General features: G+C 35.5%; 2 protein-coding genes across 2 annotated transcripts; one reads left to right on the forward strand and one right to left on the reverse strand.

The window, feature by feature from the left end:
• Nucleotides 1-1,805: 1,805 nt before the first annotated feature.
• LOC140049008 (uncharacterized) lies at nt 1,806-10,803 on the forward strand. Its single transcript, XM_072093818.1, has 2 exons — nt 1,806-4,586; nt 7,615-10,803. Exons 1-2 carry the CDS (start codon nt 1,836-1,838, stop codon nt 10,318-10,320), a joined length of 5,457 nt encoding a protein of 1,818 aa, XP_071949919.1. The 5' UTR covers nt 1,806-1,835; the 3' UTR covers nt 10,321-10,803.
• Nucleotides 10,804-11,769: 966 nt separating this feature from the next.
• LOC140049010 (conserved oligomeric Golgi complex subunit 6-like) lies at nt 11,770-21,340 on the reverse strand. The gene is made up of 16 exons (XM_072093821.1): nt 21,227-21,340; nt 20,073-20,216; nt 19,818-19,948; nt 19,461-19,655; nt 19,248-19,318; nt 16,606-16,699; nt 16,391-16,467; nt 15,409-15,552; nt 15,195-15,259; nt 15,020-15,111; nt 14,686-14,932; nt 14,369-14,536; nt 13,839-13,946; nt 12,313-12,366; nt 12,030-12,109; nt 11,770-11,917 (listed from the first exon to the last, which is right to left on the reverse strand). The coding sequence occupies exons 1-16, from the start codon at nt 21,338-21,340 to the stop codon at nt 11,770-11,772; spliced, it is 1,932 nt and encodes a 643-aa protein (XP_071949922.1).
• Between the last annotated feature and the right edge of the window lie 22 nt (nt 21,341-21,362).

Here is a 21,362-nt window from a genome sequence, read left to right on the forward strand (position 1 = left end):
CGCCTGCCTGCCCCATTGCGCTTTACGCGTGATATGTTCCACCCAGGGACCAGAATGTGACTGTAGTTTCCAAACGAAGTTTACCGAAGCGTTACTTCGTGTACTGTGTATCGACGTACACTATACAGGAACAGGGTACGAATTGTGTTCGCGATTTGTTCGTATGTTCAATTTTGTAATTTACGATTAACCCTCTGTCTACCTGAAATAGACGTTTTACTGTAGGCTCGCCTAAATTAATAAACAAAAAACATGCCATTTTCGTTTAGCCAACATCTTATTATAGCTAAGTTATTTACATTTCCAATGTCCTGTAGTGTCATGAATTGCTCATCGTACATCGAAACTGCTCATCGTACATCGAAAAAGTATCAGATTAACATCTGGGAAATAAACTGATTTGCACGACAGAAATGGTCTACGCTTGCGGACGCATTCCTCTCAAAATAAAAGGTAAAAAGGGTCTGAATTGTTTAAAGTATAGAGTGTAATTTTTTGAAGACCTGCAGCTCTATATATTTCAAAATTGTTTTAGCTCAACCGCCAATTATATAGAGCTGGTCATGGATACTTACATTTCGTTTCATAGTTCGATGTACAATATACAGTCAGTCAGTGCATTGTCTGGGAACCAGAGCTCTATTTTTTTTCAATTATTTTTTTTATATCCATGGTTGGTAGGGCTGGTTCTGGAGAGGTACCGGTATATATTTTGTTTTATGATTCGAAGTATAATAAGTTAAATTTCCGGGACCTAGCAACTCTATTTTTCAAAATGTTCTTCTAGCTCCACCCCAACCATGGTGGACTGGATCTATAATTTCGTTTCATATTTCAATGTTTTTCAGGGACCTAGCAGCTCTATTTTTGACAATTAGTCTTAGCTCCACCCAACCATCCATGGCGGGCTAGCTCTGTAGACTTATAATTTCGTTTCATTTATCAATATGGGCCTATATAAGGGCAATTTGCAGGTACCTAGCAGGTCTAAAATGTTCTAACAGATCAGTCCATGGGTGTTAGTCTCGCGCATTTACAATTTTCGCACCCTCAGCAGATAGCAACCTGCCTACGCTTCTGCGATTATAACGATATACCTTTTGGCCCGTGGGTAGGTTTTTACGTTCGCGTATATTTTTTATGATAAGCATATTGAACTTGAAAAACTTCATTTTTAAAATTGAAAGAATGGATTTACACCACCGTCATCGTATCGTAGCACCGGTGGAGCAGAGTGATATCATGGAGGAATATTTCCTCCATGGAGGAATATTTCCTCCATGGTGATATAAAATAGAAATAAGTCACTGAATTTTAATATCTTTTCGTATGTTAATACACTGTGCTCACGTGGACCCAATTTGGCGCGCGCCAGTGAGCACAGTGAAATAAAATAGAAAAAGTCACTAAATTTGAATATCGTTTCGTATGTTAATACACTGTGCTCAAGTGGACCCAATTTGACACCAGGGGAGCACAGGGAAATAATAGTCACATACAAAAACATCGAGAAAAAATACTTCTAGAATTAAAAAATATTTAAAACTTGGTATATGTTCAATATCGGTTACTCCATCCGTAAATCAAAAGAAAAATTTGTTCGAGATTACTGCTCTGAATATACCTCCTGTTGGAATCACTTTTTCGTCTGGAGTACGCCCTCTAGCCTTCGGCTTTACCTCACTGTTAGTTTAGTCATAATGATGCATGCAGCAGACGTGTTTTTTTAGAGCAGCAAGATGTAAAATTGTAATAACACAACGCGGCCTGACTCCATCTTTCATAATACAGGTACTGTGCTGTAACTAATAGGAAAATTTGAACAAAAAACCAACATGAAATATAAATGTGAACACTGTGGAGATAAATTTGAGTTAAATGATTTGAAGATACATTTACGAATACATACATCATCCGATAGACATCATGAAGAAGGCCTAGACCTATACATATACGATGATGATTCTGAGTTAGGCCTAGTTGTAGAAGATCGGGGATTAGGAATCGACAGAGAGCTGAAAGAAGAACAGACAACGTACGAACGTGAAGATTTGAAAGAGGAGTCATATGAATGTAAACATTGTGGGAAGAAATTTAAATCGAATGGGAATTTGAAAGCACATTTGAGAATTCACACAGGAGAGAGACCATACGAATGTGAACATTGTGGAAAGAAATTTAAACAAAATGGTAGTTTGAAGATACATCTGAGAATACATACAGGAGAGAGACCATTTGAATGTACACATTGTGGAAAGAAATTTAAAGAGGGTTGGAGTTTAAAATCACATTTGAGAATACACACAAGAGAGACACCATATGAATGTGAACATTGTGGGAAGAAGTTTTCACATAGTAATGGTTTAAGAATACATTTGAGAATACACACAGGAGAAATTTCACCATATCCTTATGAATGTGAGCATTGTGGAAAGAAATTTAGAGAAACTAGGAATTGGAAAACACATTTGAGAATACACACAGGAGAGACACCATATGAATGTGAACATTGTGGAAAAAAATTTAGAGGAAGTAGGAACTTAAAAACACATATAAAAATACACACAGGAGACAGACCATATGAATGTGAACATTGTGGCAAAACATTTACAGAAAATTCTAAATTGAATAAACATTTGAAAATACACACAGTAGAGACACCATATCAATGTGAAAATTGTGGGAAAGGTTTTAAAGAAAATTATAAATTGAAAACACATTTGAGAATACACACAGCAGAGACACCATACGAGTGTGAACATTGTGGAAAGAAATTTAAACAAAAGGAATATTTTAAACAACATTTGAGAATTCACACAGGAGAGACACCATATGAATGTGAACATTGCGGAAAGAAATTTATAAAGGGTGGGAGTTTGAAAACACATTTGAGAATACACACAGGAGAGACACCATACGAATGTGAACATTGTGGAAAGAAATTTAAATGGAATGGGAATTTAAAAACACATTTGAGAATACATACAGGAGAGAGACCATATGTATGTGAACATTGTGGGAAGAATTTTTCACATAGTAACAATTTAAAAACACATTTGAGAATACATACAGGAGAGACACCATATGAATGTGAACATTGTGAGAAGAAATTTAAACAAAGTAGGGATTTGAAAACGCATTTGAGAATACACACAGGAGAGACACCATATGAATGTGAACATAGTGGAAAGAAATTTGAAGAGGGTAGGCATTTAAAAAGACATTTGAAAATACACACAGGAGAGAGAACATATGAATGTGAACATTGTGGGAAGAAATTTAAAGAAAGTGGGAATTTGAAAAGACATTTGAGAATACACACAGGAGAGAGACCATATGAATGTGAACATTGTGGAAAGACATTTAAACAAAGTGGGAGTTTGAAAACACATTTGAGAATACACACAGGAGAGACACCATATGAATGTGAACATTGTGGAAAGAAATTTAAACAAAGTGGGGAATTGAAAACACATTTTAGAATACATACAGGAGAGAGACCATATGTATGTGAACAATGTGGGAATAATTTTTCACATAGTAACAATTTAAAAACACATTTGAGAATACATACGGGAGAGACACCATATAAATGTGAACATTGTGGGAAGAATTTTTCACATAGTAGCAGTTTAAAAACACATTTGAGAATACATACGGGAGAGAGACCATATGAATGTGAACATTGTGGGAAGAATTTTTCACGTAATAACAGTTTAAAAACACATTTGAGAATACATACGGGAGAGACACCATATCAATGTGAACATTGTGGGAAGAAATTTTCAGAAAGTAAAAGTTTAAAAGCACACTTGAGAATACACACAGGAGAAACACAACATGTATGTGAACATTGTGGAAAGACCTTTGAAGAGAGTTGGAATTTAAAAATACATTTAAGAATACATACAGGAGAGAGACCATATGAATGTGAACATTGTGGAAAGAAATTTAAACAAAGTTGGGATTTGAAAACGCATTTGAGAATACATACAGGAGAGAGACCATATGCATGTGAACATTGTGGGAAGAATTTTTCACATAGTAAAAGTTTAAAAATACATTTGAGAATACATACAGGAGAGACACCATATGAATGTGAACTTTGTGGGAAGACATTTAAACAGAATGGACAGTTGAAAATACATTTGAGAATACACACAGGAGAGACACCATATGAATGTGAACATTGTGAAAAGAAATTTAAAGATTGTGGGACTTTGAAAAGACATTTGAGAGTACACACAGGAGAGACACCATATCAATGTGAACATTGTGGGAAGAAATATCAGCAAAGTGGGGATTTAACAAGACATTTGAGAATACACACAGGAGAGACACCATATGAATGTGAACATTGTGGGAAGAAATTTAGGGAAAAGTATGATTTAAAAAGACATATGAGAATACACACAGGAGAGACACCATATGAATGTGAACATTGTGGGAAGAAATTTAAAGATAGTGGGAATTTAAAAACACATTTGAGAATACACACAGGAGAGACACTATACGAATGTGAACATTGTGGAAAGAAATTTTCAGTGAGAAAAAGTTTAAAAACACATTTGAGAATACATACAGGAGAGACATAGTATTAGTACAGTATATCAATACAGTGTGTGGGAAGAAATTAAAAACAAAGTAGGCACATGCAGGAGAGCAGCTCAGCTACCGGTGAGAAACTTGTCATGAATGTGAACATTTTGGTAAGCAATGTTAAAGACGCATACAAGAATGGACCGTATGAATGTGAACATTATTAACTTGTTGCCAAGGATTTAGAGATCTGATGTTGGGAAACAGCTGTTTGGAAATCACGTTGTAGATGGAATTCAATACTGGAATAGATCATCCCTGTATCTCGTCATGAAGTAGGCCTAGTGTGGAATCATTTAAATAGGATGGAGGATCCAAACCCATAGCCATGGGGTGGTTGGTGTTTGCCCTGAAGTGCCCTGACTCAACTAGAGATTAGCAGTGGAAGAAAGCTAGCTTGTGATGATTTTTGCTTCCTTTTGTGGAAAAAGGAATAAACCCATAATCGGATCTAGAAAACAAGACCTAAAATCTCTTAGTTTTCTAGATATAGAAAACTAAGATATCTTAAGTCCTAGAAAACTAAGACCTAAGATATCTTAGTTTTCTAGATTTAGAAAACTAAGATATCTTAGGTCTTAGTTTTTTCTAGATCTGAGTTTTCTAGACACCCAAACGAAACCTCTATGTAAAAATCCTGGCTACAGGCTTGGAGGACTCTACCCTATGGATCGGAGTGAAAGGTCAATCAACCTCATTCTGTTCATTACTTACTAAAACACAATACAAAAGAACAATGCTGAACGTGAGGCATGCTTTAATAAGAAGTCTTTAATTAAATTTTATTGAAAAATAACATTTTTGAATGACAGAAAGTGTTATTATTATATAACCCATCACTATGTCAAATTATATAATTTAATAATTTCAACTAATTTCCTATACAATTACAGTATATACCAATTGGTATAGTAATAAATAAATATATGTATAGGCTTTGATCTTGTATTACTGTACTATATTGTATCTGAAACTAGATATTGGTTAACTCTTCTGCAGTGTATTAAATTAATTTAAACATTCAAAAGGTTGATTGATGAAATTAAGGTGCTTAGAGTACCCTCAAAACTGCATTCACTGCACAGCCCTTCTCTCATCATAAGAATAACCCATCTGTTCACCATGATTACCATTTTAAATTATATAAATTACCTATTTAACTACACAGTTGATAGACGGATTAATCGACTTGATGCATGCACCAAATCATAAAAGAAGTGACGCCATTGCGACCAGATAAAAATCGAAAAAAGTCCCCTTTGTTGTATTGTACAAGCTTTGGGGGCGTCAATTAACAGAAGAACGTCGAATCAAATTATTACTAGTAAATAATGCAGAGAAGGCGTCCCATAACTCAAACACCCAAAGGTCAATTATAACCAATGGTATTATATAGCCGAAGGCTGGATGAAAATACAATGTTAACGCAGTTCAAAAAGTTATTCTCTATGAAGAGGGAACTAACAAGATGGTGGCTACAATCGATCAATCAGATATGCCCTACGCACTACTAATACGCCGCGCCTGTGTGTTAGAGGCCGACCGAGCGTGAGAACGATGAACGCGAACGTATTCTGTATGATCCTCGTATACAACTAGAATGCCAAGAAATTATTAATTCCATTGTGATTAACAATACTATACTGTATATTTAATTTTATAAAAACTTGGCTGGGGGAGGGGTGTCGTTTGTGGCTATGCAGAGCCATATATAGCTATATGGCTATGGGGGGATACCCCCCTCGTCGGGGAGCATATCCGAATACTAATAGCTTAACATTGGGTCTGTCCGCCCCATTGCGGTTTACGCGTGATATCATGTTCCATCCAGGGACCAGAATGTGACTGTAGTTTCCAAACGAAGTTTACCGAAGCGTTACTTTGTGTACTGTGTATCGACGTACACTATACAGAAATTATTTTTTTTATATCCATGGTAGGGCTGGTTCTGGAGACGTACCGGTATAAATTTTGTTTTATAATTCGAAGTATAATAAGTTAAATTTCCGGGACCTAGCAACTCTATTTTTCAAAATGTTCTTAAAGCAAAAAATACTTAAATTGTCTGTCAGACCATGGAGGTATAATACCTCCATGGTCAGACAATGGTTTTTGAGTTATAATAAAAAGTTTCTTTTCTCTTAGTTATTTATATCCATTTACAGATGATCGTGCATTTGAAACAAGTGACTGTGTTTACAGCTGATTTCTATTTTCTTCTATTTTCAAAAAAATCTGAAAGCGGTATTTCCTTATTTTGTTCAACTTCAATTACCTGATGACCTTGATCTTGTACAGGTGAACGCATGCAACTGAATACCCTCTACAGACAACGTGACTTCTTCAAGTTGGCACAAGTGGAAATTCTTCCACAATCTGTTGATTGGCGTCAACCAATAAAAGGGCAAGAATCCAAAATCGTTCAACCGTGAGCACTCATATACTCTTTTCCAGACGTTTTTTGGATGCAACAGCTGGACCTATAAATTATAGTGGATGATCCTTTTTCACATTTATGTAACTCTCTCAGTACTAAACTTGCTGCAGCTTTATATCTGATTGCGTCATCTCTTGTGACATAGCGGGCTAGAGCAGCAGCGTGAAAAAAGTCACTAAATTTGAATATCTTTTCGCAAGTGGACCCAATTTGACACCAGGGGAGCACAGGGAAATAATAGTCACATACAAAAACATCGAGAAAAATTACTTCTAGAATTAAAAAATATTTCAAACTTGGTAAGTTGGTATATGTTCAATATATCGGTTACTCCATCCGTAAAGTCAAAAGAAAAATTTGTTCCGAGATTACTGCTCTGAATATACCTCCTGTTGGAATCACTTTTTCGTCTGGAGTACGCCCTCTAGCCTTCGGCTTTACCTCACTGTTAGTTTAGTCATAATGCATGATATGCAGCAGACGTGTTTTTTAGAGCAGCAAGATGTAAAATTGTAATATGATAACACAACGCGGCCTGACTCCATCTTTCATAATACAGGTACTCTGTGCTGTAACTAATAGGAAAATTTGAACAAAAAACCAACATGAAATATAAATGTGAACACTGTGGAGATAAATTTGAGTTAAATGATTTGAAGATACATTTACGAATACATACATCATCCGATAGACATCATGAAGAAGGCCTAGACCTATACATATACGATGATGATTCTGAGTTAGGCCTAGAAGATCGGGGATTAGGAATCGACAGAGAGCTGAAAGAAGAACAGACAACGTACGATCAAGGTGAAGATTTGAAAGAGCTGTCATATGAATGTGAACATTGTGGGAAGAAATTTAAATCGAATGGTAATTTGAAAGCACATTTGAGAATTCACACAGGAGAGAGACCATACGAATGTGAACATTGTGGGAAGAAATTTAAACAAAATGGTAGTTTGAAAACACATTTGAGAATACATACAGGAGAGAGACCATATGAATGTGAACATTGTGGGAAGAAATTTAAACGGGGTTGGAGTTTGAAATCACATTTGAGAATACACACAGGAGAGACACCATATGAATGTGAACATTGTGGGAAAAAATTTTCACAAAGTAACGGTTTAAGAATACATTTGAAAAGACACACAGGAGAAATTTCACCATATCCTTTTGAATGTGAGCATTGTGGAAAGAAATTTAGAGAAATTAGGAATTGGAGAACACATTTGAGAATACACACAGGAGAGACACCATATGAATGTGAACATTGTGGGAAAAAATTTAGAGGAAGTAGGAACTTAAAAACACATTTAAAAATACACACAGGAGACAGACCATATGAATGTGAACATTGTGGCAAAACATTTACAGAAAATTCTAAATTGAAAACACATTTGAGAATACACACAGGAGAGACACCATATGAATGTGAACATTGTGGGAAGAAATTTAAACAAAATGAATATTTGAAACAACATTTGAGAATACACACAGGAGAGACACCATACGAATGTGAACATTGCGGAAAGAAATTTAATAATGGTGGGAGTTTGAAAATACATTTGAGAATACACACAGGAGAGACACCATATGAATGTGAACATTGTGGAAAGAAATTTAAGTGGAATGGGACTTTAAAAACACATTTGAGAATACACACAGGAGAGACACCATATGAATGTGAACATTGTGGAAAGAAATTTAAGTGGAATGTGACTTTAAAAACACATTTGAGAATACACACAGGAGAGACACCATATGAATGTGAACATTGTGGGAAAAAATTTAAAGAGGGTAGGAGTTTGAAAAACCATTTGAGAATACATGGGGAGATTCCATATTTATGTGAACATTGTGGGAAGAATTTTTCACATAGTAACAATTTAAAAACACATTTGAGAATACATACAGGAGAGACACCATACGAATGTGAACATTGTGGAAAGAAATTTAAGCGGAATGGGAATTTAAAAACACATTTGAGAATACACACAGGAGAGACACCATACGAGTGTGAACATTGTGGAAAAAAATTTAAGCGGAATGGGAATTTAAAAACACATTTGAGAATACACACAGGAAACACACCATATGAATGTGAATATTGTACGATGAATTTTTCACAAAGTAACGGTTTAAAAACACATTTGAAAATACACACAGGAGAGACGCCATATGAATGTGAACATTGTGGGAAGACATTTAAACAAAGTGGGAATTTGAAAAAACATTTGAGAATACACACAGGAGAGACACCATATGAATGTGAACATTGTGGAAAGAAATTTAAACAAAATGAGGAATTGAAAACACATTTGAGAATACATACAGGAGAGAGACCATATGAATGTGAACATTGTGGGAAGAATTTTTCACATAGTAACAATTTAAAAACACATTTGAGAATACATACGGGAGAGACACCATATGAATGTGAACATTGTGGGAAGAATTTTTCACATAGTAACAGTTTAAAAACACATTTGAGAATACATACGGGAGAGAGACCATATGAATGTGAACATTGTGGGAAGAATTTTTCACATAGTAACAATTTAAAAACACATTTGAGAATACATACGGCGGGAGAGACACCATATCAATGTGAACTTTGTGGGAAGAAATTTTCAGAAAGTAAAAGATTAAAAGCACATTTGAGAATACACACAGGAGAAACACCACATTTATGTGAACATTGTGGAAAGAACTTTAAAGAGAGTTGGAATTTGAAAAGACATTTGAGAATACATACAGGAGAGAGGCCATATGAATGTGAACATTGTGGAAAGAAATTTAAACAAAGTGGGGATTTGAAAATACATTTGAGAATACATACAGGAGAGAAACCATATGAATGTGAACATTGTGGGAAGAATTTCTCGCATAGTAAAAGTATAAAAATACATTTGAGAACACACACAGAAGAGACACCATATGAATGTGAACATTGTGGGAAGAAATTTAAACAGGATGGACAGTTGAAAATACATTTGAGAATACACACCGGAGAGACACCATATGAATGTGAACATTGTGAAAAGAAATTTAAAGATTGGGGGACTTTGAAAAGACATTTGAGAGTACACACAGGAGAGACACCATATCAATGTGAACATTGTGGGAAGAAATATCAGCAAAGTGGGGATTTAACAAGACATTTGAGAATACACACAGGAGAGACACCATATGAATGTGAACATTGTGGGAAGAAATTTAAACGGAATGACTATTTGAACAAACATTTGAGAATACATACAAATATCCTATCAATATGAACATGTGGGAAGAAATTAACAAAGTGGAAATTTGAAGACACATACAGGAAAGCAGCTCAGCTACATGACAATGTGAACATATTGGCAAGCAATGTTAAAGACGCATGCAAGAATGCACCGTATGAATGAACATGAACATCATTAACTTGTCGCCAAGGATTCAGAGATGTTGGGAAAAAGCTCTTTGGAAGTCATGTTGTGGATATAATTCAATACTGGAATAGATCATCTCTGTATCTAGTCATGAAGTAGGCCTAGTGTGAAATCATTTAAATAGGATGGAGGATCCAAACCTCTATGTAAAAATCCTGGCTACAGGCTTGGAGGACTCTACCCTAAGGATCGGAGTGAAAGGTCAATCAACAAGAGACGACACCAACCTCATTCTGTTCATTACTTACTAAAACACAATACAAAAGAATAATGCTGAACATGAGGCATGATTTAATAAGAAGTCTTTTATTAAACATTTTGAATGACATAATGTTTTTGAAGTATTGTGTACTGCATAACCCATCACCATGTCAAATTATATTAATAAACTAATTTCCTATACAATTTACCAATTTTAAAAATAAAATTGGTATTAATAATAAATATATGTACAGGCTTTGATTTTGTATTATATTGTATATTATTTTTCCTCTATAGCTTTTTAACTCTTCTAGTTCTACAGTGTATTAAATTAATTTAAACCATTCAAAAGTATGACCGAATTGATTTTAATATTCAGGATTTTATCTAAGATAAACTGAATCAGTTATTTTTAAACACAAATATGCCAGTATGTATACATGTGTATGACAAGAGATTCCTAATTATATAGAGAACATTTTTTATTTAGTTTTAACACATTTGTGACAGCTTTAAATTTTTGTACAGACTAACATTTTATGATTGTGATTTTTTATATCCTATGTATTTTTATTGTTTTACTTGTATATGTTTGAAGTGCAGTATGGAGAGCTAATTTGATAGTGCTTAGCATGGCAATCCACCGTTGTCATGTATTTGAACACTCTTTATTTAGTTTTAACACATTTGTGACAGCTCTCCAATCTTGGTCAGCTTTAAATTTTTGTACAGACTAACATTTTATGATTGTGGTTTTTTATATCTATTCTTATGTATTTTTATTGTTTCACTTGTATGTTTGAAGTGCATTATGGAGAGCCAATTCGATAGTGCTTAGCATGGCAATCCAGAGGGTGCTGCACCGTTGTCATGTATTTCATTTGTTGTTTCTGCCTGAAAATTGAATAAAATAAAATGTTGATTTTATGAAATTAAGGAGTACCCTGGAAACTGCATGCACTACAGAGCTGTGAACTGATATTAAAAACAAAATGAATACAAGGCAGGAAGAATGTAACAGGTGAAATAAACATCGGGTCACATTCTGTGGTTTAGTGTACATCTTTAGTACATGGTACAAACTGTAATGCACATTCAGGATAATAGAGTGTGCACTTGATCTGGTGTTCTAATGATGATACTGTTCGGATCAAAGTAACCGTTACTCGAGTCATTCACAGCTCTGTGTATCAGTTCGTATGCTGAACAAATCAAAATAACAGACTTCTTATGGATTTTCTCTCTGTAATAATTGAATAGACAAATTAATAGGTACAGTATATAAAAATATTGTAGATAAATATTTTTTGATAAAATTTAAACTCTTGAATATTCATAAACTGCCTGCAACTTACCTTAAACTTTGACCTTGAAGCAAGTTGCATTGCGGCATAATGAGACTATCTGGAGAGGCTAGGTAGGAATCAAATTTTGACTGTGAAAAAAAATAATTATTTTAAAAATATGTAGCTGTATAGTCTGTTTTAAAACCATTTGTCCATTTCATGGTAGCAAATTCAAACTAATGTACTACCGTACTCTATTTTTATATGTTACAATTGTTTAATAAATTACAATTTTTGAACACTACACTAACGTCAGTACATATTACGGTTTTAGTTTAACATAAAATGTTACCATAGCATGTTTTATGGCTCCTGCTTCCATTCCATGAACTGAAGACAAAGGACCCTAGAATTAAATAAAATGTGTAAGACGAAAATTGTGGTATGGTAGTTACTTTATCTCACTTGGTTGATGCTGCTGAGCTACAGTATGCTGTAGATCTGTACAAGACTTACTTTAGCTAATGTGTAAGATGAAGATTGTGTTATGGTAGTTACTGTACCTCACTTGGTTGATGCTGCTGAGCTATGCTGTAGATCTGTACAAGACTAAACTTTAGCTAATGTGTAAGATGAAGATTGTGGTATGGTAGTTACTTTATCTCACTTGGTTGATGCTGCTGAGCTATGCTGTAGATCTGTACAAGACTTACTTTAGCTAATGTGTAAGATGAAGATTGTGGTATGGTAGTTACTGTACCTCACTTAAGCCCCTTTCTCACAGATGTGCCTGCAATATTACCGGTATCGTTACCGGCATATACCCATTCTCATCGGACTATCGTGCTGGAAATATAACCGGAATATACCGGTTTTCTGTGAGAAAGGAGTCGGGCATATTCGGCCAATAAAAAGTCTCTGACAAAATAATTATTGAGGCCGTCCTTTATTGTTATTATTTTTGTCTAGCGATATATGGCGGCGAATTATAAGTCAGAGATTATTATCTTCGTTTATAGCATATTTATGCAATACATGCTATGTACAGTATATTGTGCATATATTATATAGGTACAGCAATTAATTAGCCGTCATCAGCAATCTGTAAAACACCTTAGAAGGTTGTACAATTTACAAGGCAAGAAGGCGACGAAGGGTCAGGCACCAACAAACAAAGAGCTATGAATGGCCTATGTCTATAGATTATGCTACAAATTTCTTCTTGTCCCCTTATTTTAAGCAGCTCTCTTTCTTATCTCACTATTCCTCCAGTTCGAAATTATTATTGTTAATTGAATTGAATCGGCGCCAAAGTGATACACTTGACCGCGCAAGGTGTCAAAGCCTCGACGGGTATTAAATATAACCCCGGAATATAACGGCGTTACGTTCTCACAGAATGCCCATCTGGCATTGCGGGGAATATCCCTCGAATATTACTAGGTCTAAAGCAGGTCATGTCAATGCCGGTATGATGCCGGCATGATGCCAAGACGACCCGTTCTCACAGAAAACCATACCGGCATGGTAATGGTATATTCCCGCAATATTCCTGGCACACAACTCTGTGAGAAAGGGACTTTAGTTAATGTTGCTGACCTATGCTGTAGATTTGTACAAGACTTACTTTAGCTAATGTGTAAGATGAAGATTGTTTTATGGTAGTTACTGTACCTCACTTGGTTGATGCTGCTGAGCTATGCTGTAGATTTGTACCAGACTAACTTTAGCTAATGTGTAAGATGTGTTTTATGCTATATTTGTTTTTATTGTGTTTTCTTGTTATTATGACGAGCAATGAATTTCCTTTTTGAGGATCAATAAAAGTTATCTTATCTTATCTTAAGATGAAGATTGTGGTATGGTAGTTAACTTTACCTCACTTGGTTGATGCTGCTGAGCTATGCTGTAGATTTGTACCAGACTAACTTTAGCTAATGTGTAAGATGCCTGCTCATTTACTAGTGCATCTGTGTGGGCTTCAATCTAAAAAGAAGAGGAACCAGTTGATTTGTCACTTTCTAAACCACACAAGATTATTTTAGTTTTCTGTATTGGTGCTGCTTATTTGTTAACTGCTATGCTTAAATCATGAAGGAATTAACAAAATAATTCCTCCATGCTGGAATAAGCATAACATACTGTACAAGTAAAGGTTCAGGTTGCTGATGGCTTGAGATTTACCAATTGTGACCAAAGGCCAAATGATCTTCTTATTACTGTATTATAGTCCCATTTTGCTTGCTGTGGATTGGTGATTCAGCAGAATTTAGTGTTGAATAAAGATTGGGAATTGTGAAAAAGAATGAGATTTTTAGTATGTGGCATGAGAGTTTGAGGTTGGGTAAAAATGTGAGTCGCATACCAGATGTGCTAGACTTGGATTTAAGCACTAGTACTTTATTTACCTGAGCATCTAACATCTCAAGTCGCTCGTCTGTGAATTCGTAGAGTGCCAGCGTAGTCTGAATGGCGTAGATACAGTTTATCATGTACGTAGCCATATCTGCTGTGTTAAGCCTACTAGCTGATACTGCACACATCTGAAGCAGGGGATCTAAGATGCACGATAACACCTGTAAGAAAGGTCAAACAGGGGAGAAAGGTCAGACAGGGGTAGAAAGGACAAAATCTATAAATAATTAAACAAAGATAAAAAAATACTATAGTGTAGTACTGTGTATATAAATGAATTACTGTACATTCTATCTTAAAATATCATTACTTTGGCAAAGTCTGTTTGTCTCGCATCAATGGGCACCACTGATGAATCATGGGAAGCCAGTACTTCCTGTAACAATGTCAAAGTTTGTGAGAGTGAAGTTGGTGGGCTAAGATCAGCCGGTGGGAGTTCAACCTTTTCAATGAGCCTTGTCGCATGGACATTGAGGGCGTTGAAGAACACCTTTTGAGAGAACAACTGCATCTCTTCAAGAGTTAGCAACAGGCTGGCTTCACCATCTAACATCAACCTAATAAGAGATAATAGGAAGAGAAATTTCAAGTCAAAATGGCAAACAACAGTAGTTTGTTTACAAGTGAAGAATCAAAATACTCACGCTATTGTGTAGTGGTAGAATTTAATTAGATTATTGAGCTTGTACAAAATTACAGGTCCTGGTTCCGCAACTATTACTTGTTCTACACGAACCTTGAAAAAAAAAACCCAATAGTTGTCAATCATTAATGGTATTTACAATTAAATTAATTCATTAATTAGTTTTATTATCTTACCTTAAACGGTCTACATACTCCTTCTGTAATGTGCCCTAAAATACTCTGAATTTCCTCCTCACGCTCTACAAATATAGAAATAAAAAGCACGGATAAAAACCTTTTTTCCTATAATCATCTATCTTTTATATTGTTCTAACTGGTCCTTTAAATTTCTTTTTCTCTCATAAATTCAATAAAACCTAAAATCTTTGATAGATAAATGATACAATACCACTGTTAGTAGCTAGCTTCACTAAACTCTGAAGCAATTCTTTCTCTGAAGCTGCTGTTTGATGTAACCATGCCAACATATCACCAGTGTACCGCAATGGATCATGGGAATGAAGTTCTATAGGTCTTGGAGTACCACCTGGACCTGAGATTTTTAAAAGCAGAATACAAACAAAAATAAAAAATAGCTAATCTATGAATCAACCACAGAAACAAAAACCTTTGTCTTTATATGGATATGAAGTCCGAAATAGTGAGAAATGAATTAATTACTTGACAGGCTTCCCAATAATAACGGTTTTCTCCTGATATCTCCGGTCATCTCCCGCTAAAATACAATATCTCTGAATATTTTGGAATTTACAGTTAAGAAAACAAACTAATATTGTTATGTATTGAAACCTTGTTAAAGTACCTTTGATAAATTTAATATAACAGAGTGCAATATACAGAGTCAAAGGTGTGTTTAAATGTCTTTGGAATACAAGTGACAAGATATACAGTAGTAATATGATTCTTAAAGCTACAAGGTTAAATGTTAAAGTAACACAGATTATAAATCAAGTAACACTTGTGGCTTATCAGTGCAGTTAGTAAAAGTGTAGTTGGTATATAAGTAACATGATATTTGATCTTGGTGCCAATCACAGAAATATGATATTTATAACATCAACATGGATTAATAGTGAGATATTGAGTTGGTACCTCATTTGGCACAGCACGACATACCAACGTTTAAGATTATAAATGCCAATAATGCTCTATTGTTTAACAGTGCTCTTAATAGTTTGATTTAACTTTCAATATGCTATTATAGCGCCATCTATAAGAGACATGCTTTCATAAAGCCAAATATTTCATTTTCTTGAGTTAGGACGTTTTTTTTTAGATGGTTAATTGTATTGACATTATTATGCAAAACAGGAGCCGAAAACGTAAGTAAATGTTTCAGATATTATTATTAAAAAGAATAAAAAAAGTACCTCCTCTGGTTAATGCATCAATGAAACCACGCACAACTGCAGTTCTTCTGGCTGTTCCATATTCATCCAATGAATATCTATCAAAATAGAAAATCATGTTGATAGAAATATCATAGAATAATCAAGTGAGGTGAGGGAAACAATATATAGACCCTATTTTGGGCACTTTTTTTGTCAAACTTGTTTGATAGTGTAGACAGAGATTAATAACTTACTGAAACAAAACTGGTCGATCTTGAAGAGCCTGCATAGCTTTAGCAAGAAGGGATGTAACCTCTACAGAATCTGTGGTCATTGCACGACTCTCACCTGCACAGAATCATTCCGTTCAAACAAATAAAACAATTGTTGTTTGTACATAATAAATTACTAAGTAAATATACATGCATATTTTATTTATAAATCTAAAGGCAAATTACTGAAAAAGACAATGATGTGGGTATCAGTGGCTGGATCATCTCAATGGAGATACAAAAAGACAATGATGTGGGTATCAGTGGCTGGATCTCAATGGAGATACAAAAAGACAATGATGTGGGTATCAGTGGCTGGATCTCAATGGAGATACAAAAAGACAATGCTGTGGCTATCAGTGGCTGGATCTCAATGGAGATACAAAAAAAACAATGCTGTGGCTATCAGTGGCTGGATCTCAATGGAGATACAAAAAGACAATGCTGTGGCTATCAGTGGCTGGATCTCAATGGAGATACAAAATGACAATGCTGTGGGTATCAGTGGCTGGATCTCAATGGAGATACAAAAAGACAATGCTGTGGGTATCAGTGGCTGGATCTCAATGGAGATACAAAAAAGACAATGCTGTGGGTATCAGTGGCTGGATCTCAATGGAGATACAAAAAGACAATGCTGTGGGTATCAGTGGCTGGATCTCAATGGAGATACAAAAAGACAATGCTGTGGGTATCAGTGGCTGGATCTCAATGGAGATACAAAAAGACAATGCTGTGGTTGTCAGTGGCTGGATCTCAATGGAGATACAAAAAGACAATGCTGTGGGTATCAGTGGCTGGATCTCAATGGAGATACAAAAAGACAATGCTGTGGGTTTCAGTGGCTGGATCTCAATGGAGATACAAAAAGACAATGATGTGGGTATCAGTGGCTGGATCTCAATGGAGATACAAAATGACAATGCTGTGGGTATCAGTGGCTGGATCTCAATGGAGATACAAAAAGACAATGCTGTGGGTATCAGTGGCTGGATCTCAATGGAGATACAAAAAGACAATGCTGTGGGTATCAGTGGCTGGATCTCAATGGAGATACAAAAAGACAATGCTGTGGGTTTCAGCGGCTGGATCTCAATGGAGATACAAAAAGACAATGCTGTGGGTTTCAGCGGCTGGATCTCAATGGAGATACAAAAAGACAATGCTGTGGGTTTCAGCGGCTGGATCTCAATGGAGATACAAAAAGACAATGATGTGGGTATCAGTGGCTGGATCTCAATGGAGATACAAAAAGACAATGCTGTGGGTTTCAGTGGCTGGATCTCAATGGAGATACAAAAAGACAATGATGTGGGTATCAGTGGCTGGATCTCAATGGAGATACAAAAAGACAATGCTGTGGGTATCAGTGGCTGGATCTCAATGGAGATACAAAAACACAATGCTGTGGGTATCAGTGGCTGGATCTCAATGGAGATACAAAAAGACAATGCTGTGGTTGTCAGTGGCTGGATCTCAATGGAGATACAAAAAGACAATGCTGTGGGTATCAGTGGCTGGATCTCAATGGAGATACAAAAAGACAATGCTGTGGGTTTCAGTGGCTGGATCTCAATGGAGATACAAAAAGACAATGATGTGGGTATCAGTGGCTGGATCTCAATGGAGATACAAAATGACAATGCTGTGGGTATCAGTGGCTGGATCTCAATGGAGATACAAAAAGACAATGATGTGGGTATCAGTGGCTGGATCTCAATGGAGATACAAAAAGACAATGCTGTGGGTATCAGTGGCTGGATCTCAATGGAGATACAAAAAGACAATGCTGTGGGTTTCAGCGGCTGGATCTCAATGGAGATACAAAAAGACAATGCTGTGGGTTTCAGCGGCTGGATCTCAATGGAGATACAAAATGACAATGCTGTGGGTATCAGTGGCTGGATCTCAATGGAGATACAAAAAGACAATGCTGTGGGTTTCAGCGGCTGGATCTCAATGGAGATACAAAAAGACAATGATGTGGGTATCAGTGGCTGGATCTCAATGGAGATACAAAAAGACAATGCTGTGGGTTTCAGTGGCTGGATCTCAATGGAGATACAAAAAGACAATGATGTGGGTATCAGTGGCTGGATCTCAATGGAGATACAAAATGACAATGCTGTGGGTATCAGTGGCTGGATCTCAATGGAGATACAAAATGACAATGCTGTGGGAATCAGTGGCTGGATCTCAGTGGAGATACAAAAAGACAATGCTGTGGGTGTCAGTGGCTGGATCTCAATGGAGATACAAAAAGACAATGCTGCAAAAAAGCTAAACCAAAACAATAAAGTAATACAGCCGGAAAAATTAACAACACTAGTCCTTCATATTACATATATATATACTGTACATATTAAATATACAGCAATATACGGTACTGTGTACTGTAAATATGTAATACAGTGTTATGCATATTATATGGTAATTATAATAACAACCCCATGTCCACCTGTAAATATAAATATGCATATACAGTACGCATGCATATTATACCATGGTTATAACAACTTTGTTTCCACCTGTAAATATGCATATTATACCATATTTATAATAACACAATGACCACCTGTAAATATGCATACATATGCATATTATATCATAATTATAATAACAACCTTGTGTCCACCTGTAAAGACGTTCATACGTTGTCTCCAGATGAAGAGCCATTGCTTCCATAATTTCTAAACTGTGAAGAAAGAAGGACAAATTTCAAAAACTAATTACTGGACAATAATTCTTGTTTATTTTACATCCCTAACTTACTTATTATGATCACTTTATAAACTAAAAAATGTCATAGGTAAGTGACAGAGTGATTGCTGACATACCCTGCTGTCTGTTGATTGGTTCTCAGTAAAATCTTACAGTCCTGGTGAATCTGTTTAACTCGTAAAAGTGCTTTGAAGAAATCTTCATGTAACCTACCATCTCGAGTTCCTCTTAGAATTTTCAGTTCTTCTGGTTTTAGTTGATATTTAGCGAGGAAACCATCTGCGACCTTTGCCCTCATTTCTAACCTCTGACTTTAAAAATAGTTTTGAAAAAGAATTTATATTCAGTAGATTGATTAACATTATTTAAATCCATCATGTTAATTTATATTTATGAAAAAGTTATGCAAAATTTTCTAGTTATTACAGTTAATTCCAACTTTTTTTTCAAAATAGTCGTAACTGCTGTAGTACCTTTCTTTCTGCAATTCAGTAGTTTTACTTATAAGGTCAGATGTCTGACCTCTGGCGGCCTTTAACCTCTGTGTCATGTCATTACAGCAGGTGCTCATGGCTGACACATCTTCATCAATAGAATCAAGTTGCTGGGAAAGAAGATGATAAAACAATAATGTGGCTCTTCAATTCAATTATAAATTTAAAAATTAATTATAATTTATAATTATTTAAATTAAATTTTAGTTGTATAAAAATTAATTTCTTGCCTACCACTTTTACAGCTCGAAATGCTTCTGAAAATTCTTCGTTTATTGTCAAACTCCTCCGTTCAATATCTCCCCTTAAGTTGCGTCGAGTGCGCAAGTTATTTTCGCTAAAGAAACTTGACATAGCCTTGAGTGCCTCCAAAACATCCTTTAAAATAGTTTTGCAGTATTGTCATAGTACTCATACCATCTATGAATTAGTTAACTATTCACATTTAATATATTTAATGCCATTCACGTTACCTAAACTGAAAGATATACTCTGTTCCTCTGAACAAATAATTGCTTAACATTTAAATGTCACATAATCACATTTACTTTTCAATAAGCCTGTTTGTAAATTTTACGGTGAAAAATTTAAAAACAATTTTGACCCCAACAATACATGCACGTGGATATCACGTTGCCAATGTTCCGTTGCAGGCATCAATACTTCAGTTGGCATGTTTGTATGTATGCATTTTTGTTACTGTTGTGTATATTTTAAGGGAGGGGGGGGGGGGTGGGTGTGGATAGAGGTGCTTGTCATCTGTTCATCCTTTTCTTTTTGCTGCCTTTTTGTTGTTATGTGCAGTGATAAAGTTCAATAAATAAATAAAAAATAATAGTTATTTACTTTGACAAAAATTACCTGAAAAAATGAAAATAGTCAAATTGTCTGTCAGAAATGTTTTTTTATTAAATTAAATTTTACCATTTATTTTGTCTTTTTTGAATAGTAGAAGTTAAATCAATATTTCTGTTTGTATTTTTTCCTACATTTTGCTATATAATAGGCCTAGACTAGGCCCCTAGCTAGGCTAGGCCTTTTAAATAGATAGAGTTTTACAGCAGATATATTAATAATTAAATTATTAAAAAACAAAGACTACAATTAGTTTTATAAATGTGCATCATTGCAAAAGAGACAAATTGTCTCTGGGCTGAATATCATCCCGCTAGCTACAGGTAGGCCTCTCCCTAGATAGGCCTCCAGCTAGACCTATGCCTAGTACTACTAGAGAGGCACCCACTCTGCAGCAGCCCAGCCAGGCACCTTTCTTGACTGTCCTTAGTTAGTTAGGCCCTCTAGCCTAGCTAGGGCCTAGCCTAGGCCTAGCTAAAGCCGTGAAACACTAATTAATTTGTATCACGCTTAATAAAAACATGGTAATCAACCTTGTCGTTGTCTAATCGAGTTTCTAGAATTTTATTTAGCTTTCGAGAAAGAGGATTATTTGCATGTGACGTGTCCGCTCCTACTTCGCTGGTTATCGCCGTCGTCGCCGACATTTTGAATGATTGCTATGGAAAG

This window comes from Antedon mediterranea, chromosome 5, assembly GCF_964355755.1.
Source record: "Antedon mediterranea chromosome 5, ecAntMedi1.1, whole genome shotgun sequence".
NCBI lineage: Eukaryota > Metazoa > Echinodermata > Crinoidea > Comatulida > Antedonidae > Antedon > Antedon mediterranea.